The following is a 27592-nucleotide window of genomic DNA, read 5'->3' as shown; positions in this document are numbered from 1 at the left end:
ATAGTCATTGGAAACTATATTAGAGATGCATTGCTTTAGTCCTGGATGTCCTCTAGTGACATTCTCCCTTCTGAGTGTGGGCTGCCTCATGTTGACTTGTGGTGCTGTTGGCAGCAATGTGAGCATCATCCTTTTCTCAGCTCAGTTGCATGCTTGGGAATGATTGCCTCTGGGGGCTGTGTGAACTTCAAGATTGTAAGTGCCATGGACTGATATGGTTTTGAGAGATCTGTAATTTAATGCTTAGAAAAGAACACTGAAGAAAACAGAAGTGTGCTTAGAGTTTATGCATGAGTCGGGTTATTGGTTGCTAAAAGTCCCATCCCCGTTGTCTCCATTTAAAGGATCTGGTAGCAAGTGATGTAAAAGACTTCTACCTGAGACCTCGGAGAGCCACTGCCACTCACAGTAGACAGTACTAACCTTGATGGAGTCACAGTCTGACTCAGCAGGGAGCCGTTTTGTGTGTTCCGTGCAGGCCCTTCTTTGTAAGGCAGACGCTCGTTAAAGCTGTGCTCGCCAGGCAGCACCTTCCCAGTACAAAAGGCACCATTGTCTGAAGCGGTGTGCAGCGTCTCAGACAAGCATAGCCTTTGCAAGCCGCTCAGCCTTTCATGCATTCCTTGCCCCTCTTGCAACTTCATTTTTTTTAAAACAAACAATAGATCTGAATCTGGTTTAGGGTTAGAGATGAAGAGTATAAGAGTATAAGCTATGTTAGTAGCAGTTCACTTGCATTGTTGTTTTTTGCTGTCAAGTCATTGCCTACTTACGGCAACTCTGTACAGTTTTCAAGGCAAGAGATGTTCAGAGGTGGTTTGCCATTGCCTGGCTCTGCATAGCGGCCCTGGTATTCCGTGGTGGTCTCCCATCCAAGTACTAACCAGGGCTGACCCTGCTTAGCTTCTGAGATCTGACAAGATCAGGCTAGCCTGGGCTATCCAGGTCAGGGCTTGCAAATGTTGCATAAGGTGAAAAATGGCTCTGGTAAGCTTTATGGTCATACTAACAATTATTTAACTTCATCCTTGTTGACACAGATATGAATTAATTGGGTTGGACAGTTAAGGCCTGAATTACTGCATACTGTAATTATGCAGTACTTCAGTACTTAGAACATGATAAACCTTTGGTTCTAAGAACAGGGGCATTTGTCAGTTGACACACATTGAGTCATGTCCCTGCCACACCTGGCTATCCTCTCACCTTGAGAGTTAACCTCCAGGATATTATATAGAGAACCAATTGTGCTCTCTGCCCAAAGACAGGACTGTGTACTTAGGCTCTTTTGCCTTCCCAAAGCATCTGCTGTGACTCAGTCGCTGCCTGTAAAACTGGCATCAACAGATCAGCTTTGTTGAATAGACATCTTGAGTATCTTAAAGCACTGAGGATTTGAAGTACTGAGTTTGTATTCCCTCCCACCCTTGTTGCTTACTTTGTTCTGTGCTGGTGTTTTTGTCTAGACTTGATAGGCAAGTGCATTGGAGAAGAGGCCAAGTATGAAGGCATAAGACTACTGTTCGATGGATTACAGCAGCCGGTGCTAAACAAACAGGTATGAACTTTTACAAAACACCCAACAGCTGATGGAGTTTCAGCAAGCCCTGTTCCTTATCTCTTTCCTGTCCCAGGGCCATGATATTGGTGCCAGAATGAGTTAGCATAGACATGTAATTTACTTACCTCGTACAGGTAAAAAGGTAAAGGTAAAGGTCCCCTGTGCAAGCACTGGGTCATTCCTGACCCATGGGGTGATGTCACATCCCGACGTTTACTAGGCAGACTTTGTTTACGGGGTGGTTTGCCAGTGCCTTCCCCAGTCATCTTCCCTTTACCCCCAGCAAGCTGGGTACTCATTTTAGCGACCTCAGAAGGATGGAAGGCTGAGTCAACCTTGAGCCAGCTACTTGAAACCAACTTCTGTCGGGATCAGCAAACAGTAATTATATCTATACTAGCAGTAGAAAAGAGTAGGAGTCCAGTAGCACCTTAAAAACTAATAAAATTTCTGGCAGGGTATGAGCTTTCGTGAGCCACAGCTCACATCTTCAGATACCTTCTGAAGGCTCACAAAAGCTTATACCCTGCCAGAAAATTTGTTAGTCTTTAAGGTGCTATTCTTTTCTACTGCTAGTGACAGACTAACACGGCTACCCATCGTGACATATCTATACTGGTCAATTATGCTGTTGTGCTATTGAAAGAGCACCCTGGTCCTTTAAAACAATGTGAATTGCCTGGTTAAATACCAAAGTTTTATGTACTTAAGGCAGAGATTCCTTTTACCTTAATGACACAGGCAAAGGAGAGCCACTATTGGAAGCGTACACTGAATTCCAACTGCTGCCCCTTTAAGACAAACAGAAGACCCGAAGGGCACACAGCCGCAATAACTGCTCTTGGTTCACTTTTTTAGTTCAGAATTAAGAATTAGTTAACAGAACTTAAAGCAGTTGAATCCTGACTGGAGGAGGGTTCTGGCCTTACCTTCTTGGTTGGTTATCACATGGCAGCATGTGAGGGCCAAGGCTAGGTAGCCTCAGTTGCAAAAGATCCAACTAAATAAGAATTTTTTTAATGATTCCATCTAGTGTATGAACCTTTTAAAAGGTTGATTTGAGAATAAGCTGGCAGGGCTGAGCTACGGTTTCTGTCCTACTGGACAAGGCACTCTTCCATTACTCCTTTTTCTGTCAAACTTGCCAGCTATTTACATAAACTGGTGTTCCTTCCCTTTGATGGCGATTGGTTAGTAGTTAAAGCTGGGCTGCCTTACCAAGGGCACATATTTGATGCTGGAGGCTGTATTACAAATTCTTTATAAAGTTAACTTCTCTTTGAATCTTTTAGCTGACTTATGTACTGCTGGATATTGGGATACAGGAACTCTTTCCAGAGCTCAGTTCGGTAGGTCATGACAAAAAACAAAATGAAACCACAACCTTTGTTTCTAATCTGTGTGATTGCTGATATTATTGTATCAACAGGTGCAGACAAATCTATTATATTTCATGAATATACTTTAATTAGTGAAAATCCTCAAATTTGCTCAACAAATTGAAAGATTTGAGCATCTTTAGAAGCAAGTTCTAAATGGTTTTGTTCTTTGAGTTTTGCCTTCCTTTGTAGTTTTATCTATTTATATGTTAATTAGATACATGTAATTCTGCTCTCTCTGGAGCAATTCTTTGCTACCGGCTGATTTAGGGGTTTATTCTTAAGGCATTGTGGGTTTTTTAGTCCCATGTCTCTTTATAAAACGGTAATCAAACTGCAGATTGATCTGCACTGGTGATGTCTTCACAGTACCTTCCAACTCTTGACAATTCTGTTGAGGTTAATGCCCATCTCTGCTACCTGAGCTTCTCTTCCATTTTCCTCTATCAAAGCTGTATTGCTGCTGACTTGCTCTTGCAAACCATTTCTTCTGTCTTAAGAGTGGGTGCTGGTTTGAATTGCATTGCGAGCATTTCCCTGGCTGAGGACTCACAACCTAGTGAACATTAAAAGAATCTTCACAGCCTGACCGTTTGTCCCTGCCTCAACAAAGCAACTCCTTGTTTGTCCCCAGGATCAAGAATTCAGAAGCATAGCACCTCTGAATATGGAGCTTCTGTTTGCAGTAGTTATAGTTCATGGAATGCAGTAAACCAGTTTTTGCCAAATTTTGTTAAAGCCATTTGTTCTAGTGGCCATTTCAACATGCTGTTACAATGATGACTGCTACTGGTGGCTTGCAGTGTTCCTCCCTTCTCCATTTTATCCTCCCAACGATCCTATGAGGTAGGTTAGGCTATGTATATGCCTGGCCCAAGGTCATCCATTAAGCTTCCATCACAGAGTAAGGATTTGAACCTGGATCTCCCAGATCCTAGTTTGACACTATACCACATTATCTCTCAAATGGAGCAGACTTACTTTGTACTTCTATTACCCCTCAAGCCTGAGTTAATAATTTTTAATAATTTTATGATTTTCCATTATAAGCTCCTCCTATTTTCCCCTAGAGCTAAAATGTTGTCTAAAAGTTGTAATTAAAACGATCCTTTCCCATGTTCTTCCAACTGCTGACAACTGTGGTCCCCAAAATGCTGCTCGTGGAGGTTGGGGGACCTTCAGGAATAACATGGGATGTGAAGGAGGAATTGGTAAAAATCACTCCCCCCTTCTGTACACAGAAGTCAACTTTGTATCTCACTCATAGCTCAAGCCTTGTTCACCTATTATGATGCTGAATCAGCAAGTTTGGAGCAATTTATATTATTGTAACTTCCCCAGTTAGCCCAAGGTGAGTTATAGACACGGTCAAAGATCAGAACACACAGTAAAAACAAGATAGAGCAATACAGTAAAAGCCACTGAGGCCCAAGCTGAGAAGCTAAGAGAACAAATCATTATAATTACAGGTATTGTAGAGGGCTCTGCATCAGGTTCCCCCATAATCCGAAGCTATATGGGTACCACCAAAACTCTGGAATTCCCTCCCCAGGGAGATTCATCTGTCCCTGTTTGTCATTATCTTCTGCTACTGGGTGAAGATCTTTCTGTTTAGTTTGGTGTTCCTTAACTGACCCTCCTGTTTATTTTTAACTGCGAAATGTGTGTGTGTATTTGAAATGTTATGTGTATATGTATTGTTTTTAATGTTTAACTTTCTGCTGCCTTGAGGGCTCTAAATTGGGTGAAAAGATGGGATGACAAGGTTTTAAATAAATAAAATTAATCACTGAAGTTTTACCTATTGATATCAGTATGGTACATTTCCACAATTGGAGTTAATTAAATCACGGGTCTTTTCTCCCCTCCAACTGCTCTTTCCAACAGGTTCAAAAGGATTCTGCTTCTGCTTCTTTACCATCATGGATGTAAGCATCAGGATGCGGAATTTCCAGTGTTTTCATGATGGCTGTTTATGTAGTAATTTAATTGATAAGATCACATGTTGTTTAGTCTTGTATAATTACTTGTAAATATAATGAACTTTAACTTCAGAAAAGTCTTTGCTCAAGGAAGATTAAAGTTTATTACTGACTGAATTTCACTAAGCCTTTATTGTCTTTTCTCACGAATAAAGTAACTTTCACTATTCAAGATAAAACTGTAGAAATGAGAATGGGATATAACAATGTTGGAGTGTTTTCCTGTCTATTGAAGATCACTGTGAAGGATTAAAAATGGAAGTAATGTTCATATTGACTTCACTGTGTGCTGCATCCCCAGCGTTTGGGTTTCTGCATCTTCTCGAAACATGGCCTCTTCATTCTCAAGTACATCATAACAACTAGAAAATGTATTAGCCTTCAAGACTTTGTTTATTAATACAAATTAATTACATCCACATAGTTTGGCTCTCTGAGCAACTTGACAAAGATAGATATGTTTCAAGTGCATACAAGTATGTCATCACTTCTTTTCCGTTTTTATTAGATACTTGCACATTATTATTTTTGGGTTTTCCCCCTTTTTTACTGCTGCTTGGTTAGGTTGGACATCCTAGTCAATTTGAATAGATGGTATCGTCTGAATTTTAATATTCTGTCCAAGAATCCACATGAGCTTTGTGAAATGCTCTATCACGCTCCTCAGCCTGGTTCCTTCAGGAATGCCTCTCAAATAAATCTTAATTTGAAGACCTGACATACTTATTTGCCTTTCTTACATTTTACTTTTAGTGTGAAAAACCAGAGTGCTCTCTCATAAAAAGTGCTTTGTTGAATAGTACGATGCAGTTTTAATGTCGACCTGCCTGAGCTCTTGAGAACCTGAGAGAAGAGCCTGCAGGAACTGAATTTGAAGTGAGGTCGGTCAGGGACTGGGGGTGTTTTAGGTGCTGTTCCCTTTCTTCAGAACTGAGAGGGGCCTTGATTTCTGTACAGGAAAGCCTGTGAGTTGAACTGAAGCATTATTGAAGGACGCCTCTTGACTTTATGGATTTTGGTGTCGTCGTGGACATTTATGGTGGTTTCACTTATAATTTTGTCACCATAAAGGTTGCTAGTAGGCATTATGCCACCAGTGTTCAAGGAGGAAGTGAATAGATCTGTTCTGAAAAAAACCTCCACTGAGTCCTGCGTTGAAGAACTTTCTGCCAGTCTTCCATTCTTGGGCAAGGTGCTGAAGCAGATGGCTGCTTTTCAGTTGTTGGAAGGGACTGGTTTTCTGGACCCATTTCAACCTGGCTTCATGACGGGATTTGGAACAGAGACTGGTTTGGTTGCCTTGGTTGGTAACCTCAGTCGGGAACAAGAGGGGGAATGTGACCCCTGCTAGTTCTGATGGAGCTCTCAGTGGCCTTTGATACTATTGACCATAGTATTCTGCTGAGCTGCCTCTCAGTGCCGGGACTGAAGGGGACCATATTACAGTGGGCTGAGTCCTGTCGGTGGGGTTGGCCTCAGAAGATAGTGTTGGGGGATTCCTGTTCTGCTTCATGGCCCCTGGCCTGTGGGCTTTCTCGGGATTTGATCTCATCCCTTATGCTAGTTAACACCTGTATAAAGCCACTGAGAGAGGTCATCAGGAGATTTGGGTTGTGGTATCACCAATATGCAAATTATACCCAGCTCCATTTTTCATTTCCACCTAATTCTGAGGATGCAATTGAGGTTCTGAACCGGTGCCTGGAGTCAGTAATGGGCTGCGTGAGGGTGACCAAGCTGCAACTTAATCCTGACAAGACAGAGATGCTCTGGGTTAGTAGAAAGGCAGACCAGGGGCTTGAGATCTGTCTTGGATGGTGTTATACACTCCTTGAAAAGCCAGGTTCACAGCTCGGGAGTGCTGCTTGACACAACCACCTTAGAAAACCAGGTGGCTGCAGTGGCTCAAAGTGCTTTTGCCCAGCTTTGGCTGGTGCATCAGATGCACCCATTCCTGGTTCAGTCAGATGTAGCCATGGTCACCCACGCCTTAGTTCCATCTAGACTGGACTATTGCAATGTGCTTTTCTTGGGGGCCACCCTTGAAAAATGTTTGAAAGCTGTAGCTAATGCAGAATGTTGTGTCCACTGGGAGCAATGTGACCTTGATACTTCAGCAATTACACTGGCTACCAGTCTGTTCCTAAGCCCGATACAATGTTTGTTTTGTCCCTTAAAGCCCTACATGGCTTGGGACCATGGTATCTGAAGGACCATCTTCTCCCATATGTTCCTGCCCAGGAATTAAGATTACAGGGAGAGACCCTCCTGACTGTCCCACTGATAGAATCTTGTCTGGTGGCCACATGAGAGGGCCTTTCTGGTGGCAGCCCCAGAGTTATGGAACAACTTCTCCAGGGAGGTGGGCCAAACCCCCTCACTTTCAATCTTCAGGAGGCAGTTGAAGACAGTTTTGTTTAGGACTGCATTTGGCTAATTTGATTTTTTATTTATTGGCAGTCCTGACTGATTTTAAATCATAATCTTTTAGGGGTTTTTAATATTTTTAAATTTATATTGTAAGCCACTTTGAGTTCCGCAAGGTAGAAAGGCAGCTAATAAATCTTTTAAATAAATAAATTACTCTTAGCTTCCCTTTGACCTCTTCATCAGAAGGCAGTACATAAAAATATTTTGGCTTTGGTAACGTTTTACGATAGTTCCTCTTAAGAGCAAGGAGAAAATCCATACACTATCTATACTCATATAGTATGAGTATAGACAAAGGCATACATTTATCAATTATATACATCAGCATAACATGGTCCACATAGTATACACACAGATACATTACACCATATAACATGCCTTCCAGTGATGCTAGTATTATTTACAATTTACATATCGGCCTCTATCTTCAAATCAGCTGAAGCAGTGGGTTGTAATAAAATGTTAACCAGCTGATGGAGCCAGAAAAAGTTGTCAGAACCCCAAAAGTAGGTTAAAAATTAAAGAATGAAGCATAAAAGTATAACAAATAATCCAAAAACAAAACTATGTTGTCCTTGGAATATAATTCCAGCAGAAAACTTCACACGACCTTCAACTCCTGGAAATATCTTTCCCATTCTAGTAATATAGTTGGAAACAACCGCAATGTCAAGGTCACCTGTTTTAAAAACAAACAAACAGCATGTGTCAATTATCAGTAAATTTTAATATAAAAGTTACATTAAACTTATGAATTGTTTATCATGAATAACTGTTTGCTCCTTAGACATCTGGGTTGTATTCACACATCACAATAAGCTTTTTTTGTTGTTAAGTTTGTCGCACATACCCTGGTTAGTCTACTAGACAAGTGGTGCTGGTGAAAAGTGCCATCGAGTCACAGCCGACTTATGGTGACCCCCGGTGGAGTTTTCAAGGCAAGAGACTAACAGAGGTGGTCTGCCATTGCCTCCCTCCGCCTCATGATCTTGGTATTCCTTGGAGGTCTCCCATCCAAATACTAACCAAGTCTGACCCTGCTTAGTTTCCAAGATCTGACAAGATCAGGCTAGCCTGTGCTATCCAGGTGAGGGCATTAGACTAGTTTTTTTTTAAAAAACTCTAGTTAGTCTGCCTTTTGTCTCCCTTCCTGTAAACAAGTCCCCCAAGCTGCCATCCCAAGCCTTCTTGCACTGGCAGAATTTCTTTAAATGAGCAGCCTGCTTGCTATTGGTCAGCTTCAGTGAATGAGAGGAGATGGAGTGGGGAACAGAAGCTTCAGGCAAAGACACCCTTCCTCCTCACGGTTGGTTACGGATGGTCAGTTCTTTCCAGCTGCTCCACAAAATTCCTAAACATTTAAATAAAACCACGATCAGCTCTTCCCCTTTCTGTTGAACCACTGCATCGCATCTCCTGAACTATACGCTGAAAGAAATAGGTCCTTTAAAGTCCTTGCACTGTAATTTACATCTTTCCTAGGCTGAGGATGAAATCTGTGATGTTTGGTGATCATCACTAGAAGGTCTGGGGGTAGGACCTCCAAGCACTATTGATGACTGATTATAGTTGGAGTTGCAAGGTTTCCTGTTGCTCTGTACTTTAGAAGCCCAATTTAGAACCCACTAAGGCAGTCTGCATCAAATGGCAACATTAAACCAGAGTTTAATCAAAAGGTGGTCTCAAGCTAGTTTTTCATAATGTCTACGTATTTCCTGGCAAAGTACACCCTTGGATCTCCTTCCGATTGCCTACCCTGGGAGTGGTCATCAAGGCTTGTTCCTATGTGTCTTCTGTTTACTTCAGATGCATGTTGCATTGTTAAAGGAATGCCTATTGTAACATAATTTTATAATCTGGACAAACACACTATCCAGGTTCTCTAGTAAAATTGTTGCTCTGTCTACTGCATTATCCTAATATATGAACAAAGTTATAAGTTATCATTCTCTCTTAAAGATCTTAACAGAAGCCCCAAGTGGAGATCAGAAATGTATGCATATTTTCAAAAGCTCATATGAATTCTAGAAACAAGTCAGTTGATCATTAAGCTGCTGTAAATCCATGATAGAATGGTGATATTTGTACAGATCTGACAATACTTTTTACACTACAGAGAAGTGGAAACAACTCATGTGTGATGGACAGCTGCAATCTAAAGAACTGTCCTGGTCATAGAACCCCCTTAAGTGACAGGGAGTTCAAATAGAATTCTGAGAGTGGCAGTTAGAAAACTGACAGTTGACTGACAGGTTAACAGACAGCTTGGAAACAGCTGTGTGAGCTGTAGGCTATCTAGTGGAGGATTCTCCTCAGGACTGAACAGGAACACATTTTGGGTTTTTGGATCAGGACAGGATCCATAAACCAGTTATCTAGGGAAAATATCTCTATGGTTTATAGAGATTTCCTAAGAGTTTTTTGGGAAATAGATTTTGTGAAATGAGTGATCCCAGGCTAGTTTGAGAGAGAAACTGGAGAAGTGTGTCAATGTTCCTAACTCCTACAACTAAAGAACCACTATATAAAAGAAAGACACTTAAGTGTAAAAGAAGCTTACGTTTAAGAAACAAACCAGTGACTGCCTAGAGAAATCACTCTTAGTAGAAAATAAAGGTATGTAAACCACCTTGATACATTTGGAAGTACACTATATCACTTGAACTTAACAATCTGAAATTTCTCAGTTCTGTTATTCAGTTACAGTCTATATTCCTGTTTATGAAGTTTTACTAACCTGACTTTTAAATCCCATAAAAAGAAACAAAACTATTTTAAAGTTGTATATCAAAAAACTTATTGAGTGCCATATATTTCTGGCCCTTTAATTACAAATAAAGCTTCCCGTCATATTTAGTGGCAATGGTATCATAACAAGCAGAAAGTCTCACAGGTGGTTTGTGTGTGAGAGAACAGAACTAAGTAAGAAAAATTTATTCAAGAAGAGTTCCATCTATTTCTTTTTTTGTACTTCCTGAACGTACACAGTTGCCATATACTGAATCGGACTGCTGGTCCAGCTAGCTTAGTATGCTACTCTGAGCAGAAGTGGCTCTTGAAGGGTTTCAAACAAAGAAGAGCCTCTCCTACTATCTGAGATCCTTTAGCAGGAGATAGCAGAGACTGAGCCTGGGCTTCTGTGCATTCAAAGTATGTGCTATACCACTGAATCCGTGCATACTAACATGGTCCTTTCAGGGAAAGGGCAGACAGACATCCTATGCAGAAAGAATCACTTGCTCTTCCTTTCTCGTCTTTTGGGTAATGCTCAAAAGCTGACACAATTTAATTTTTTCTGTTTACCCTTTAATAAGATGCCATGGGAAACAGACTTGCACAGTCTCATAGGCGTTTCTAGTTTGCATTTGATGGGCTACACGTGCTGATCATCAGATGTGCTTACCACTGCTATGGTTACTTGAGCTTCCTTTTAGCATATAATATCCATCTCCTCCCCCGGCGAGGAAAGAAGGCAAAAGGACTTTGTATGTTTTTTCCATCTGGAGTGGCTCGTAGACCGGTACTCTACACTCTGTACAAAGAACCTCTAGACTGACCACTCTGCTTCCTGGTCTTTGGGAGAGGTCATATACCACATGTATGCCTAATAAGAAACAAAGTTATACAGCAATTTACTCATCAGCTTGCCTTATATCTATAAATACTTATCTAAGAAGTTATTACACTGTACCTTGGCTCTCAGATAAGATTATGAACAAAACATGTCTATTAAAAATCCTTTACTGCGTCATTTCTATGCATTCAGCAGTTCCTTTGTGTTTTAAAATGTGCTCCAGTGAAGATGACAGCATTGTTTAATCTCCCAAACTTCTGTATATACTGGTTAATCTTGATTTGTATTACACTGTATCCTTAGGTTTTGTGTTCTTTCACAATAGTGATCCCCAGTGTGGAACCCACCCATGAGTTTCTGATACCTGCTTGCTATTTCTACAAAACAACTCTTACCAAAGCAAAAAGCCACTCCTAGCTTTCTTCCCTCTCACTGGAGCAGAAAGCGCTTCAGAAGACTGCAGGAAGCACCTCTCATATTACAAATGCCCCCTATGGCTGCCCTTTTGTGATTTGCCTCACGTTGCATGGCACCCTTCCTCAAAATTCCTAAAGTGCACATAGGCTTAATATAGTTGAGAGTACCTTTTGTTATCCTACGATAACTGGAACCCTCTTCCTCCTTTTGAGGCTAGAAATCAATATATCTCATTCTCAACATGGCTCCACCTGTGGATGTTTAAATCTGGAGACGGGCCATGGACAGGGAAGACTGATCTTTCTATAAACCTGAGAAAAGGCCACCTGTGGATACTTAAATCTGGAGACGGGCCATGGACAGACAAGAAGACAGCTCTTTCTATACACCTGAGAAAAGGCCCTGGTGTGCAGAAAAATCTGAAATCTTAAAAATACTTGGGGGAGTTAACCGCCCAATGCTAAAAGGGAGCACCTGAAGCTTTAAGAAGCTCTCAGTGGCTGTTGCTAGGCAACTACAACAGTATTCAAGCCTTGGTTTCTGTTAGTAAAAGGCAGGTGAAGGGGGCAAGAGCTCTTTCCAGCGCTGTTTGGGCCTTTGAGAGGTGACTCATTGAGGCCAGACCCAGCAACAGCCACTAGGTGACTTACTACCACCCAGCTTGCATGACTCTCCCAGGCTCAGCTGCTTGCTACTGTTCAACATCAGCCACACCACAAAAGCCAGTATAGTGGTTGGTGTTTCAGACTAGGATCTGAGAGATCCAGGTCTGAATCCTCAGTCTGCCATGGACATTCACTGGGGGGTAACTTTGGGCCAATCATACACTCTCAGCCTACTGGGTTGTTGTGAGGATAACTTGGAGAGGACAGTGAGATAAACTGCTTTGGTTCCACATTGTGAAGAAAAGCAAGATATGAATGAAATAAATAATGAATATATCTGAAGATGGGGGAAAGATTAAAGTGGGTTGGTTGGTGAGCAGAAGGAAGCAGGAAAGACTCATTGGGGCCAGGCTCTGCAGCAACTACTTGAGAGCTTGCTACCACCCAACGTGCATGACTAGCTCTGACTGCTTCCTACTGTCCAACAGCCACCCCACAAAAGCAAGTGTGGTGTAGTCGTGCTTAGAGTTTTATATTAGGATTTAGGAGACCCCCATTTGAATCCCCACTCTGCCAAGGAAGCTCACTTGGTGACCTTGGGCCAGTCATACACACTCAGCCTAAGGTGGTTTTGAGGACAAAATAGAGGAGTGGAGAATAATGTAAGCCACTGCGGGGAAAGGTGGTATATACATGAAGTAAATAAATAATTAATATAGCTGAAGATGGGTAGCAGATAAAAGGTTGGTGGGCGGGCGGGAAGGAGAAAAGGAAGCAGGGAATGGTGAGGATATTTGTTTTATTCATTTAAAACATTTCCAAGGAAGCAAACATCAAAACATTAAAACATACAAACAGCAATTAAAGAAATACATAAGTCAATAAAAGCATTTAAAAACACAAACTTACACCAAAAACAGGAAGGAGGGCCAGTAACAGTTAGCTGAGGTATGCCAAACAACATATTCATCTGCTGGTGGACAATAATGATAGGGGAAGCCAAATGAATCTCCCTAGAAAGGGAATTCCAAAGTTTTGGGGCCACAACCAAGAAGTCCTTTTCTGGGATTGCCACCTGTCCAGCCTCAGATGTCAGGGGCACCTGAACAAGTACCTCTGAAGATGACCAGAGTGGACTGGTACGTTCATATGGGAGAAAACAGTCTTTAAGGTATGCTGGACCCAAGCTGTATAGGGCTTTGAAAGTAAATAATAGCTCTGTGAATTGAGCCCAGAAGAAAATTGGGAGCCAATGTAGATGGAACAAGACTGGAGTGACGAAGTCCCAACAGCCCCCTCCAGTCAACATTCTGGAAATGTAAAAGGTATGCCCGGCCACCACTCTCACCTGTTTATCCAACAGGATGCCTGGGTCCATGATCTATTGTGATGGAGGCTTTACAACAAGAATACAACCACAACTATTAGTGTAAAATAAACTATTTAGAATGTCCTTCATTTCCTCAAGGTCTTTTAATTGTATCATATGCAATCCATGTTGGAAAGTAGTAAACAAATTTTTAAAATGGGGGGGGGACCCACCTTTTTCTTGTTGGATCTTTACAATATTTGATCATTAGTAAATACAGCCAGAAATACTATCTAAAAATCCTAAACTCAGCCACACACTGACCAAACACAATTCTATTCCAGCCACTGGCTGAAATACACCGTGACCACAAATTCCAAATGCATGTAGCAGGTCTCAGGGCAGATTAACAAGTTATGTGGTTCACACGCTGAACCTACAGACTGATTTCTGGAAATTCCCAGATGAGAACATAATTCACAGGTACACACAGGCCCAATTTTCATTGGGATTATTACGTGGGAGGAGAAGGGGCCTTTTTCCCAGCCTGGGGAAGCTGATATTTGCCTGTTGCCCATAATTGTCCTTTATTAAGAATTTATTCTGTATAGTACATTTGGAGGCTGCTCAGAATTGATCTTTAGCATGGTGTGATAAGTCAGATAAAAGAGGTTCTTAAGGTTATTTACTAAAGAGACAGTTTTAGGACTCTGAACTGCTGATGCAAGCAATGAAACTTACCTGAAACCTGTAGCAGCTCGCCTGTTCGTTCCCCATGTCTATGAACACTGTGCTCAAACGCTTCTTTCAGAGCTGAACCTTTGATCTGTAGCAAATCAAAAGTGCCTCCAAAGGGCAATACAGATAGCAATTCTTCCAAAGTAATAGTACCTGAATGGAATGGAACACTGTTTTTACAAGGTAATACCCATCACTTTAAGACAGTCTAGAGAACACACTGGCTTGGGCAAAGGAGTCCTGAGTTCAAATTCCTACACCATGATAAACTTCACTGACTGGGCAAGTCACAATTTAATGTATCCTAAAGCTAGAATACAAAAATTACAGTTCCATGTCCTCTTAACTGGAGGTAGCCAGTTTAAAATGATTGGGATCATTACGTGGAATGAATTTATAATGAATTCTTTCTACCGTGAAAATGTAGAATGCCAGTATTACAACACCTAGTTGTGGCCTACAATGTCTTCAAGTGATACCAAAGATCTATGTGGTGTGGTATGGCCCTGGCCAATGCAGAGATGCTGGAAAAGATTTTCAATAGCCTTCAAGTGGAGACTTTTAAGTCGCTTTTTGCTTCAATTTAGAAGCTTCTAGTTGAAATGTGTGGTGCCTGAGGAAGAAAGAGATTTTACAGTTTGGCACAAAAAAAACGTGACAGATGTGAAGTAAAGGGCAACAGTTATAAGAAACCTAAAACCTAATTAGGTTAGTTCTCAGAAGTGTGAGAAAAGAAGAACAAACTGAAACAGCCCTAAAACTATATATACCATTATTGCTTCGTTCGTCAATGGGTGACCGTATTCCACCACCATTTGTGATGCACATCGAAACATGATTCCACTGATTATCATCTGGATGTCTAAGATTATTGTAAACCTAAAACATTCACAAAGAAAATAATTTCTATCATTTTCCAGTATTTTGCTTTAGTTTATCTTCAAGGATTCTAGCAACTCAATCTTGAAAAGCATAAACTGATAGTAAAAAAGAAATTCTGGATCTGCCCTAGCAATAAAGATTTTAAATCATGTGTGTATGTGTGGGGGGAAACCTTTTGTTGCTATACTAGTTAAAATTATTCTAAATATTTTGGGATATATACTGAAAGCAATAAAACAGGTGTTATTCTATAATAACCTTTCTGATAATTCTGTTTGAGAGCACAAAAGAGGGGTAAAATTATGCTTTCACTTGTTTTCTCTCTTCCAATTCAGGATGTGGGATGGGGAAGGGCTAAATAACTCCTAATATTTATTTTGAAAAAGAAATGTCATCGTAAGGTGAGAAATCGCTGTAATACTTGTTCTGTAAGCACTCTTACGAATGTGCCTCTATATGGACAAATACAATCATTCCTTCCATTGGGAAAATTACAGAACTTTTTCTGTGATTGTCCTTCACAATTTGAGTGACAGTTTAAGAGATCAACTACTCAAGAATTTCATGGACTTCTTGCTTTGTGCTCAATATTCCTAAGTAAAAGGTAAAGGTGCAAGCACCGGGTCATTACATCATGATGTTTACTAGGCAGACTATGTTTACGGGGTGGCTTGCCATTGCCTTCCTAGTAGAAGGGAGGGAAATGCAACCCTCTCCGTTTTTAGATGGGGGAATTTGTGTTCTGGAGACTAAGCTGGAGCAACACAAAGTTCATCAGCTTGCTTCAGAAGGGAATCCAAACTCTATCCTAATTTTTCCTAGAGAGTGAGGACCCCAAATCTCTCAAAGCACGGCATTTAAGGTTAACTACTTAAGAGCCCCATGGCGCAGAGTGGTAAACTGCAGTACTGCAGTCCAAGCTCTGCTCACGACCTGAGTTCTATCTCGCTGGAAGTCGGTTTCAGGTAGCCGGCTCAAGGTTGACTCAGCCTTCCATCTTTCCAAGGTCGGTAAAATGAGTACCCAGCTTGCTGGGGGTAAAGGGAAGATGACTGGGGAAGGCACTGGCAAACCACCTCGTTAACAAAGTCTGCCCAGTAAACGTCGGGATGTGACATCACCCCATAGGTCAGGAATGACCCGGTGCTTGCACAGGGGACCTTAACCTTTTTTTAATCGAATGCTCACGTAATCTTCTGCTACAGTTTATTCAATTCTGCATCTCATAATGGAATAGAGAGGAGCATTAGACTTCAGCTTGTGAAGTCTGGGTCCTGCTTAGCCCTGAAACAGAGTGACTTTGACGGAGTCAGTGGGTTAGATTCACACTGCCACAAGATGGAATTTCTCAGAAATTGACCTTCCCTCACTTTCTCCTTCGCCAGAAGCCCATCGGGATACTCTCAAGCCATTGCCAAGAGTTAGGACCTCCTCACTGAACAATAGGCCACACAGCACAGGGAAGGGGCTGCAAGTAGAAAGAGAAATGGGGCAATGCCACCTGCCTTTGCTCTTGCACGAGCACTACAAGCCCCACAAAAATGCCCATTTGCTCCCCCTCACTGGCAGTCTTCAAGCAGCAGCTGGACGAACACTTGTCAGGGATACTTTAGGCTAATCCTGCAGTGAGCAGGGGGTTGGACTAGGTGGCCGGTATGGCCCATTCCAACTCTGATTCTACATGACAAATCAAAGGAACAACAGCTGGTAATATTCGGAAATCTTTGTCTCTGGCATCTAGCTGTCTAGTTTAAGAAAGACTGAAGGTGTTAGGGAAATGTATAATTCAGAAGATCTGTGAAAAGGACGTTTTCTCATCGCCAGACTTACAAACAAATCTGGCCTCTAAGAGGGTTCTAATAAGTCAACTGTCTTTCCAATGTGTTCTTTGCCCCATTTACAGTATTAACAGGATTAGAGTAAAGAATTCCTCTCATCGGCTTGCTGTTCTGCTCTATTTGGTACTGTGCTTACTCGGCACAGGGGCAAAGGCTGTGTTTACTCTTGCTGGCATAAAAATTAAGCGGAACTGCAAACTGAGTGGGGATATAGCAAATGCTATATTTGTTGCTGCCCTGTCATGAGTTACCATTAGCCAAACAGAGGGAAATGGTTTGATTGCACATGCTTCTGTTGGGGCACCCAGCACTTGAACCCAGCCTCCCTGATCAGTGATAAGCAGAAAGTGTCGTGCCACCATTTTTCAGTGCACACCAAAACCAGTAACACAAAGAGGGAGAAAAAGACTTAAGGCAGTAATCCCCATTGTGGTGCCTATGGGTGCCAGGTAGGGTTGCCAACCTCCAGGTGGTAGCTGAAGGTCTCCTGGAAGTACGAATGATCTCTAGGCTACAGAGATCAGTTCCCCTGGAGAAAATGGCTGCTTTGGAAGGTGGGCTCAATAACATTATACCCCACTGAGGTCCCTCCCCTCCTCAAACCCCACCCTCCCCAGGCTCTTCCCCCAAAATCTCCAGGAGTTTCCCAACCCAGAGTTGGCAACCTTAGTTCCATGTCACTTTCTCATGTGTTTCCTGGAACACCCTTATAAAGAGCCAAGCCTGGTTTTTCTCCACTTTGCTGGAGTAGGAGATGCTTTAGAAGAGCCTAGGAGGCATCACCTTTGAATTTGAAGGCAGTGTCCATTTGGAAATAGCAGCCCCTGTCATAGGAAGCTACTTGACTTGGAACCTCCTAACATTTTCTGGAATTTCCCAATGTTTTGTAATTGGTCCCAGCTCCACATGGCAGCCATTTTGGGGTGGTGCCCACGATCTGTTCCCACAGGTTCAACACGGTTGAAGACCCACAGCGTTAGGGCAAAGAAAAAGCCATATGAGACACAAGAGATAAGTGATAAGGATCTGAAGTCTCTGACCTTCTTTCATTACCTTTCAACCCTGACCCCTCTCCTGCTTTGCCTCGCCTGCACCCCGTTTTTTCAGCATTTTTATTTCCAGAATTAGAGCCAGGCCGGGATAAAAATACGCCTAGCAGACTGGCATAGAATATAAAGCAATGTCCTGTGGATCAGGTGAAGGACAAACTAGTTTCAAACCTCAGAAGCATTTTGTCCACCTGAATGGAAGTGGCTATACCCCATCTGTCATGATCTTAGCAGGCTTTTAACAGCAAAGGGGTGATGAAAAATCAACATACGTGATGGAACAAGAACACTGATGGGAAAGAACACATTCTCTGAGAAACCTACTCAGTAGCATCTCTATGAACTCAAGGCCAAGCAACATGATGCTCTCGACACATGGCAGGTCACGGGTGCACAGCCAGATGCGCAGACAGATGCACACTGGGAGACCTCGCCTTAAAAAGCGCTCATTTGCTTGGTGCTGCAAGGAGGGAGAAGAAGCTTCCCATTTCCAGCCATGACACTGCAGGTGTTGAGTGTATTGTATAGTTGCACCCTCAGCCTCCATTTCCAGAGGCAGCAGACCCTTGAATACTGGTGCCGGAAGGCAGCAGCAGGTGAGGGCCTCAGCCTCTATACCCTGCTTGTTTGAATCTCCAGGGCAGCTGGTTGGCAACTGTGTCAAACAGTATGCTGGACTAGAGGGACCACTGGACTGACCCAGGAGACTCATCTTACATTTTTAGGGATGCATGAATAGTCAAAGCAGGTTCCATTAAAAACACAACAGAAGAGATGCAAAATCTCAGCCAGCTCCACAAAAAACAGAAAATAACAACAAAAACGATAGCTAGAGTTGCTTGTGATTTGTATCCTGACAAGTGTTTCCGGACTACAGATTTTACTACCCAATTTCAAAAAATGGTTCAGCCTCAAAAGCATTCTCTCGCTGGATGTATTCAATGGCTTAAACCAGGGGTGGGGAACGTCAGGCCCGGGGGCCGTATGAGGCCCGCAAAATCGTTTGGTCTGGCCCTTCATGGGTCCTGGCAGATCTCTAGCACAGAAGGATGCTGCCCTGCCTGAATCTCTTGGGCCCAGCTTGGGGACAGCAGAGCTCAAAAGCAAGTTGCTCTATGTGGCAGACACTCGGAGCCGTCTCCAGTCATGCCTCTTGGTTAAATGTTTGACCAAATATAGCAGGCTAATTTTTAAGTTGACAATTTTGTATGGCCCGCGAATGATGTTATAAATATCCAAATGGCCCTTGGCAGAAAAAAGGTTCCCCACCCCTGGCTTAAACAATGACCTCAGCAATGAGGCTCAAACCTTGAAATCTAGCTAGCAAAGAAAGCTTTCCTTTTGCCATTTTTAAATAAGAAAACTGCAGAATATTTTAAGGAATTTCAATTTTAAACAGCTATGTAAAAAGTTAATGGCTGGGTGCTTTTAAGCCTTCAGTAGGTATCGTGCACAAGTATTTACTTCATTTACAATCGGCCTTTCTCCCCAATGGGGACCCAAAGCAGTTTACATCATTCTCCTCACAACAATCATGTGAGGGAGGTTAGGCTGAGAAAATGTGACTGGCAGAGTGGGAATTCAAATCCAGTTCTCCATGTTCCTAGTTTGATGCTCTGAGCCCTATGCCACACTGGCTCTTGGTATAAATATCAGTTTTAAATGACCCCCAAAAGGAAATGTAAATAACTTTCAATTAGGTCTAACCCTTAACAAACGGTCATCTGTCACAGAAATAAACTACTGTGTCAAGTGGACAACAATGCAACATCACGAAGTGATTTCTTTCTTACCACAGCATCACAAATCATATTTCCCATGTTGCACTCTTGGAGACGGCATGCTTCACTCGTACCGTTCAGGTATACAATGGTTTTCCCTATCTCCTTGGAAAAAAATTTATTCAGCTCAACCCTCATAGTGTCAACTTCGGCCTTCACCTTTGCATCTAAAACAGAAGCAGGACAAGCTAAAGACTACTGTGGGTTAGATGGCAGACAAGGATTGCTAACTGTTCATCCATGGAAACAGATCTTTTTCTCATACCTTCAGGGATGCTACTGTTGAGTAGGATGGGGTTTCCGGATGCACTGATCACATTTCCTTGATCATCAAATTTAACATTCAAACAACCAAGGTATTTTCCAAAAGCATAAGCTTGCACAACAGGTACTTGAGGGCCATGATCAGATTTCACCATGAATGGGTAATTACCAGCTGGTATATCATTTGAAGGTGGAGCGCCTGTAAAAATGACCAGAGAACCAGCTTTCAATTGACAAACATTCATACTCTGTCCTACCCCCACATAAGGGGCTCAAGTTTATACCTCAAAAGGTGTAAGAACAACAATAAAGCAACATAAACCAAACAGACGTACCATTTCAGCTCGATTTCTCCATCTTAATCAAAAACTCTTCTAAATAATATTGCCTTGCAAACTCTCCTAAAGCCAGTAAGGAAGATAATCTTTTTACCTCTTTTGCAAGGCTTTTAAACTCTTTTGGAAGGGGCTACAATAGAAAATCCCCACAAACAGCCCTGACAGATGGACAGAGTACAAAATAGTAGTTATAGCAGTCTACTGAAAAACTCCAAAAAGCAAGTCAGTATAATAACTTTCTCTTAGGACCAACCAAAATATCACAAAAAGTGAGAACAAGTTCTGGCAAACTCAAAAGTTTGCACTCTCTGTTCTATACATTTTTGTTCAGTGCTAACAAAAAGATATCGTGTTACACTAATGCTCAATGGAGGAAATGTCTGCAAAACCATAATGATAATTTTATCTCCACTTGGTACAAAGTAATTGCACTCATTTTGTCCTGACTTGTAGTAATGCACATATCTCAGAGCCAGGATTCGATGTTTGTTTGCTAAGACTTAAAAATGGAAAAATCAGAAATTAATTTGCTTTGCAGCTTGATATCTTTAGCAGATGTTTTTATAATTATCTAAGAGGAAAAGGTGACCTCCTGATAATGTTATGAATTTGGGCTGCTCTGATTACTGCAATTGGAACAATGGCCTTTAATTCAAATGAAAACAAATCCTGCCCAAATCCAGAAAGACATTACAAGGAAGGCTGCAATCCTTAAGGGCGTGTGGGAAAGCTCCTTAGGAGCCAGTGTGACCCCGCACCGGCATAAGTGCCCATTTAATCTGGGATAACGGGCACTTACGCCATCCCGGGGGCAAACATGCCAGCGCCAGGGAGCCATGGAACTGCGCTGACCCCCGCCGCCAATGTGGCCATGCCAGCAGGGAATTCCCAGAAGGGTAAGCCCATGTCAGTGTGTGTGTGGGGGGGCATTCCCCCCACACACTTTAGTCAGCTTCCTAAGCCCTTTCGCCCCAGGAATACCCCCTCGTGCTGTGGCGTTGCTGCACCACCTTTTTTGGTGGAGCAACCTCACTGTTTTCAATAGGGCCATTTTCTTTTATTCTATTTTAAAACGTTCTTAATGTCTTTTCGGCAGCTGGGAAGCCTCTGTGAAGGCGGCGTGGCTGTGCCATTCCTGGCCGCTGCAGATCTACCCCTCACCTTCAGCAATGTGCTGTAAGTCTGCCAATAATAGTTTGGGGGAGGAGGGGCATATGTACTGACTGTATGCCTTATAGCAGTAATGGCAAACCTTTTAGAGACCGAGTGCCCAAACTGCAAACCAAAACCCACTTATTTATTGCAAAGTGCCAACACAGCAATTTAACCTGAATACTGAGGTTTTAGTTTAGAAAAAAACAACTCACACATTAATTAATTAATTAGTGACATTAATTTGTCCAATCCCCTCTTAAAGGCATCTAGGCTAGATGCCATCACCACATCCTGTGGCAAGGAGTTCCACAGGTGAGTTATATGCTAGGTAAGTTCCTCTTTTAGTAGGGGATTTCACTGAAAGGTGGGAGGCGCAGCAAAGCCCGCGCTGTGGCCCCAGCGCTCTGCTCCCCTCCAGCTATGCCACGCTGTGAGCTATGCTCCCCTCCAACCTAGCTCCTCTCCAACCCCACCACGGGAATCACCTTCGCCACAGACTCAACATGCTGCCGTCCGGGCCGCACCCTCACGCCACATGTGAGCCACCTTGCCACATGTGACAGGGGAGGGAGGAAGCGCTCCCATTGGGCTGCTGGGCAGAGGGGCGGGTGATGTGAGAAATGCCCTCAGGTGCGCGTGGAGGGGAGCAGCCTGGCCCCACGTCCCTCTGGCTTTCTAGTAACGAACTCAGGCGAACTCTGTGCTGGGGCGATGGCGCACGTGCCCACAGAGAGGGCTCTGAGTGTCCCCTCTGGCACACGTGCCAAAGGTTCGCCACCACTGCCTTATAGTGAGTCAAGCTATTGGTCCATCTTGCTCAGCACCGTCTAACCTGACTGGCAGCAGCTCTCAGGGATTCCAGGCAAATAAAGGGCTTTCCCAGTCCCTGCTGCTTGGAATCCTTTGACGGAAAGGGCGAAAACACCCGGGAGGTTTTGCCTTGGATTTGCCGCTCTCTAGATGCACATTTTCCACATCTGAATTCTCAAAACTCTTCATGGGGGCTTATTTTTGAGTTTTGAGAATCTGGCTGGGGGAAATGTGCATTTAGAGAGCAGCAAATCTAAGGCAAAACCTCCCATGCGTTTTCGCCCGAAATTCCAAGGATAGAACCTGAGCCCTTCTGCAGGCAATGGGCTCTGAAACTGAGCCACTCCAGCGAGTAAACAGATTGTTAGGAGTGGCTGTTTTGGGGTAGGATGGGCTGCACCTGAAATGAGGCCAGCAAGTAAACGGATTGTTAGGAGTGGCTGTTTGGGGGCAGGACGGGCTGCACCTGAAATGAGGCTGAGAAAATTCTCATGATACTGGCCCTGGAAAACAAGAAATCAAATTATTCCTTTGACATGAAAAAACACTAAATGTTTAGACGGAAATCCCAAATGAGAAGATCAGTTTACATAACCTCAAGTGAGCTGTTCCGTGTGCCTGTAAATGCACACACCATCAGTTTTTCCTATTAATTTATTTTTACTTAATTTAGTAAGTTTCTTCGTCTCACCAAGAATGAAGCAAATAAATATTATTTTCTGCCTGAAAGAGTTAAGAGTACACTGAAGGGTTCACTGGGGGGGGAATGCCCTTGATGTTGTCTTCCACAGGCAACCAGTGTCTCCTACTGTGAATGATCCTTTGTGAATGCTGGCTCTGACACTACTACTTGTCTCAAAACTAGTGTTCTGGATAGCACCCAAAATGCATTTGTAATGGTGCTGGAAAATGCAAGATGTTCCTGGTGGAGTTTACTCAAGTATGCTGTTCGAGAAAACAAATAGAACGCTTAACTGGGCCAAAGAGCCTATAGAATCTAAACAGCCGCCTCTGTGGGGACTGCAGGATACATGTCTTAGCTGTGGCCAACGATAAACAGAAGTCTGAAGAACACTCCGCCTGCTTACAAAGTGCCGTAGTTGCCTGTGAACATGCCCATGAAGCTGTGGGTTCCAAACGGGGAAATGAGGGCAGGAACTGGACTCTAAAAGTAGGTCTAGTCAAAATGAGATTACAGGCTTGTTTAAAAATGTGGGAGCAGCTGGTGGGGAAGGGTTGGTGCTTGATTATCCCAAGAGTAACCGAAGCAGTCGATATAGCTTAGCAGACAGTGCACAGAAGAAGGAAGAATGTAGGGTGGGACCAACAAGGACTGCTCATGGAGTGAGGTTCATGGAAAGGTTCTTCCCATCTCACTGCAATCCCTTGAAAAGCAGCTCCTGAAGGTCAGGCACCTTTGGGAATGACATGCGATGCAGCACAGGAGCTCCAGCAAAAAGGCGGAATTGGCAGGAATCATTCTTCACTCTTTGTGCTTCCGCCATTCCCAAAGGTCCCCAAGGCTTCAGGAGCAGCTTTTGGGGAGGGACCAGGATAGCAGAAGGAAAGGACAAAGATCTCTCCCATGAATTCAAGTACTTAGAATTCAAGCCATTAAACAAAAAGAAAGTGGGGCCTGGGGAAACTGAGAAATCAACAGTGGCACCGAGTAAGGAATGTGGGGTTGTTGTTTTTCAAATCCCTTTTGCACCCATGAACACATGAAGCTGCCTTATACTGAATCAGACCCTTGGTTCATTGAAGTCAGTATTGTCTACTCAGACTGGCAGCAGCTCTCCAGGGTCTCAGGCGGAGGTCTTTCACATCACCTACTTGCCTAGTCCCTTTAACTGGAGATGCCGGGGATTGAACCTGGGACCTTCTGCATGCCAAGCAGATGCTCTACCACTGAGCCACAGCCCTTCCCCTATTACAGAGTTATACCCTTCTAAGCTTATTGACTTCAATAGACTTAGAAGAGTGCAGCTCTGCTTAGGGTGGCTCTGTGAATCAATTCAACATTGCATATTTGATGGGAATGCAGCCGATTTCTGATGAGGCCGTTTCCTTTCCTGCACAATCCCACACATGTACTTCAACATGTCACAGGCAAGGTTGCTTTCTTGCTGAATTAATATTGGACTTATTTATTTTATTCTTCGATTAATACCCCGTCGTCCATCCCCAGCCAAGGCCCACTCAGGGCAACTAACATCACCAGAAGGCAACACACAATATAATGAAACCATAATGCAGTAAACCTTTAAAAGTTTTAAAAAACAGTTCCCAATTATCAATCAATTAAATAGTTAAACAAGCGGCGCTCATTACAAGAGTATAGGGCCACGGTGGGCCTGGAAAAGCAGTCAGGGCTCCCAAATTTTAGCTGGTAACAGCAAAGGGAGGGGGGGTAGGGACAATCATTGACAAACTGTTGCTTCCTCCAACTATGGGCCTGGCAGAATATCTCTGTCTTAAAGGCCCTGCAGAATGCCTTGAGGTCCCGCAGGGCCCTGGTCTCATTTGACAGAGAATTATACCAGGCCGGGGCCGAAAAAGTCCTGGCCCTAGTTGAGGACAGCCGGACACTCTTTGGAGTGGAGATTAAATGCTTAAACGGACCTAGAGAAGAATTAGCAAGACAGCGGAGAGAGGTTTATACTGGCATGTTCATGCTAGAAGGAAATGGAAAGTGGATAAAAAAAACAAGCAAATAAGGCCAAAGTAGGTCAGAGATGTGATTCATTCATGTTACAACTGTATAGACCTCTGGAAAATGATACAGCATGGTATGCTATAATGACACACCAAAAGCCAACCATTTCCTGAGGAGAAAAGGAGCCTCAGATGAATGATAAAGTGGAAGCTGTGCCCACAGCAAAGTCTAAATGTTAAAAATAGAACATGCAAACCAGGCTTACAAGAGGAGCAAACGGTACTCTCAAGATCTGTTCAACTAAACAGAAAAGAACTAAGACAAAGCCAGTTATTATACACACTGCTCAGTCTTAAAACTTTTCAAGGTTTTCTCCAATCCATTTCGGCCAGGGCTGGGTTAGCACTAGAGAGTAGGGGCAGAAGGGGGGTCGCCACAATAAAGAGACACTAGTTGAACAATATGCCTTTTATTTGATTCTGTCACCCATCTTGATCCTGCAAGCTCTTGGTCATTCTGATTAGCTGGAGCCAGGTTGCACACTAGCATTCGACATTCATGTCACACGAACGTGTCTGAAAACCTTCCATTCAGGATATAAATGCATTAAAGAAATATAACCAGGAGTATGAACTGCTGATCCTTGAGAAATCTTGCTCCCAAGTGTGCGGTCTATGTCCACTGCTGGGAAACCTGTGCCAAGAGACTAGGCCTCTTCCATAGTCTCCTGTTCAAAACCGCAACAGTGGTTCAAGCTGGAGGCCCACAGAACATGGAAGTTCCTCTGTTCCCTGAGAACAAAGGTCAAGCTGACTGTAGCTCAGAGGGAGAGATAAGGGAGGATGGAAGGCATTCACAGGTGAAGGATGTCTCATCTACCCCAACGTTTCAAGACCACCCTAAGTGGGCCTACACAATCCATCTTGTTAATGCAAGTATGTGTGGGAGCTTGTAAATTGGAGCTGGTGCAGCGGCAGAACATCTGAAACTAACTGGCAATCTTACGTGACTGGTTACATCACCTGGTCACTAACACCAATGGTTAGTTGGGTTACATCACTGGGCCTACATCTGATTGGCTAGCCTAAATCATGCCAGTGCAGGCAGCAAGGCACAGAAGAAGGATTCTTCATTCTAGTTTTGCCCTTTGCCTGGAATACAACTATCCTTGGGACAGCATGGCCAGACACTTGTTGATCCTGGACTTGGAAACTATCTTGGACTCAGCCTTGCTAAGGTAACCTCTGGATTAGAGAACCATTGTTTATAAGTGTCTCTAGGTTAGCTGTTTAGCTTTGCTATTTTGTCCTCATTGAATACATCACTTTGATTATATTTGGTGTGTTTTTTTTTAATTCTGTTGGCCACAGCTACCTAAGTAACTTGTTTTTGGAACTCACCTTGTGAGTGTACAACCTTACAGGTTTGATTTCTTGTTTAAGCCTGGGAAGGGCTAGAGGCTTGGTCCCTTGATCTCTGGCTGGCTGGGCAGTCAATGGGGCTGGTTACAGTGATACCCTGAGGTGTGTGGATTCACACCACCCTTTTGTTTGTATGGCTTGTTGAGCCAGTCACACCCCTAATATGAACTACCTGGCTTTGGGGGGTTTGTGACAACCTGGCCATTCAAATGAACACCTGCAAGAATAAGCTCCTTTGTGAATGGCATGGGATGTAGCACGGGAAGGGCTGTGGCTCAGTGGTAAAGCATCTGCTTGGCATGCAAAAGGTCCCAGGCTCAATCTCAGGCATCTCCAGTTAAAGGGACTAGACAAATAGGTGATGTGAAAGACCTCTATCTGAGACCCTGGACAGCTGCTGCCAGTCTGAGTAGACAATACTGATTTTGATGGACCAAGGGTCTGATTCAGTGTAAGGCGGCTTCATGTGTTCATGGAACTCCAGCAAGAAGGAAGAACTGGCAGGCATCATTCCTCACTCTTTGTGCTCATGCCAGAGGATGTTGTTCTTGGGTACCTCATTCCCCCTCAGCCTGCTTCAATCCATCAGAAGCCAGTGCCACCAGAGGGCTCCCGGGCAGCCGACTTCCAACTCCATACAATGACTTCATTGCCTGCAGAGGGGGTCCTCACACCAGCTATAGGAGCTGTCACCATGGCATTCTCAGTGGAGAGGAGTTTGGTCACCGTGGATTCCTGAGCGTAGGGAGCCGGGCAGAGCAATGAACTGGAGTATCTGGCACATTTGATTAACTATCAGTCCCCTTCCCCATGACTTTTGGATTTAAAAGTTTGTACTGTAAATCCAGTTTCCTTCTTTGGTTCCAGACCTAGCAAGTGATATGCGTCTTAACAGGAGGAGGTTGGACAACTGAACATTTTAACGAAGCTTAAGAGAATTCAAATGTTAATTAGAATCTCTCTTTTTGCTAGAGAAATAACTTACCTGTATAGAGAAATGTGTTTGTATGCCCCCCAACCACGACATCCACATTTTTCACTTTTTGAGCAATGCTTTTGTCCACAGTAAAACCCGAGTGACCCAGTGCAATTATTTTGTTTACTCCCAAAGTAGTAAGCTTGTCCACTTGTAATTGCAATGCCTCAATTTCATCTTCAAAAAACAAATCCTGCCCTGAAAATCCAGAAAAAAATGCATTTTATTGTGTTGTCACAAAACATGATTTCCTAACATCAAAGCACAAGAACATCTCAGACTCCATTTTCTCTCATTTCCAGCACTCCCCCTGTTTGTATCCTAATGCTAAAAGATACATCACTACATTACCATTTTTATTGGCTCCATGTTCGTTTAGAGGTTCATACTGCAGGGAATCTTTTGGCTACCTGAGTGGAAAGTAACT

The 27592-nt window shown here is 43.1% G+C and overlaps 2 protein-coding genes across 2 annotated transcripts in view; one reads left to right on the top strand and one right to left on the bottom strand.

Annotated features, from left to right (window-relative positions):
* The window catches only part of SNX14 (sorting nexin 14), a 48376-nt gene extending 43504 nt beyond the window's left edge, over window positions 1-4872 (top strand). The window contains exons 27-29 of the mRNA XM_056856496.1: window positions 1467-1558; window positions 2854-2910; window positions 4828-4872. Of these exons, the coding sequence (XP_056712474.1) occupies window positions 1467-1558; window positions 2854-2910; window positions 4828-4872 (194 nt within the window). The remainder of the gene's footprint in view (window positions 1-1466; window positions 1559-2853; window positions 2911-4827) is intronic.
* A 2998-nt stretch (window positions 4873-7870) lies between these two features.
* NT5E (5'-nucleotidase ecto) overlaps window positions 7871-27592 on the bottom strand; it is a 29197-nt gene continuing 9475 nt past the window's right edge. Inside the window, exons 3-9 of the mRNA XM_056856189.1 lie at window positions 27175-27363; window positions 19811-20008; window positions 19558-19712; window positions 14766-14874; window positions 13999-14148; window positions 10756-10956; window positions 7871-8031 (exon numbers count right to left, since the gene is read on the bottom strand). Coding sequence (XP_056712167.1) covers window positions 7871-8031; window positions 10756-10956; window positions 13999-14148; window positions 14766-14874; window positions 19558-19712; window positions 19811-20008; window positions 27175-27363 — 1163 coding nt within the window. The remainder of the gene's footprint in view (window positions 8032-10755; window positions 10957-13998; window positions 14149-14765; window positions 14875-19557; window positions 19713-19810; window positions 20009-27174; window positions 27364-27592) is intronic.

The sequence above is a fragment of the Euleptes europaea genome, chromosome 10 (assembly GCF_029931775.1).
Source record: "Euleptes europaea isolate rEulEur1 chromosome 10, rEulEur1.hap1, whole genome shotgun sequence".
NCBI classification, from domain to species: domain Eukaryota; kingdom Metazoa; phylum Chordata; class Lepidosauria; order Squamata; family Sphaerodactylidae; genus Euleptes; species Euleptes europaea.
Note: the sequence above shows the minus strand (reverse complement) of the source record. Positions and strands in the feature narration are given on the sequence as shown.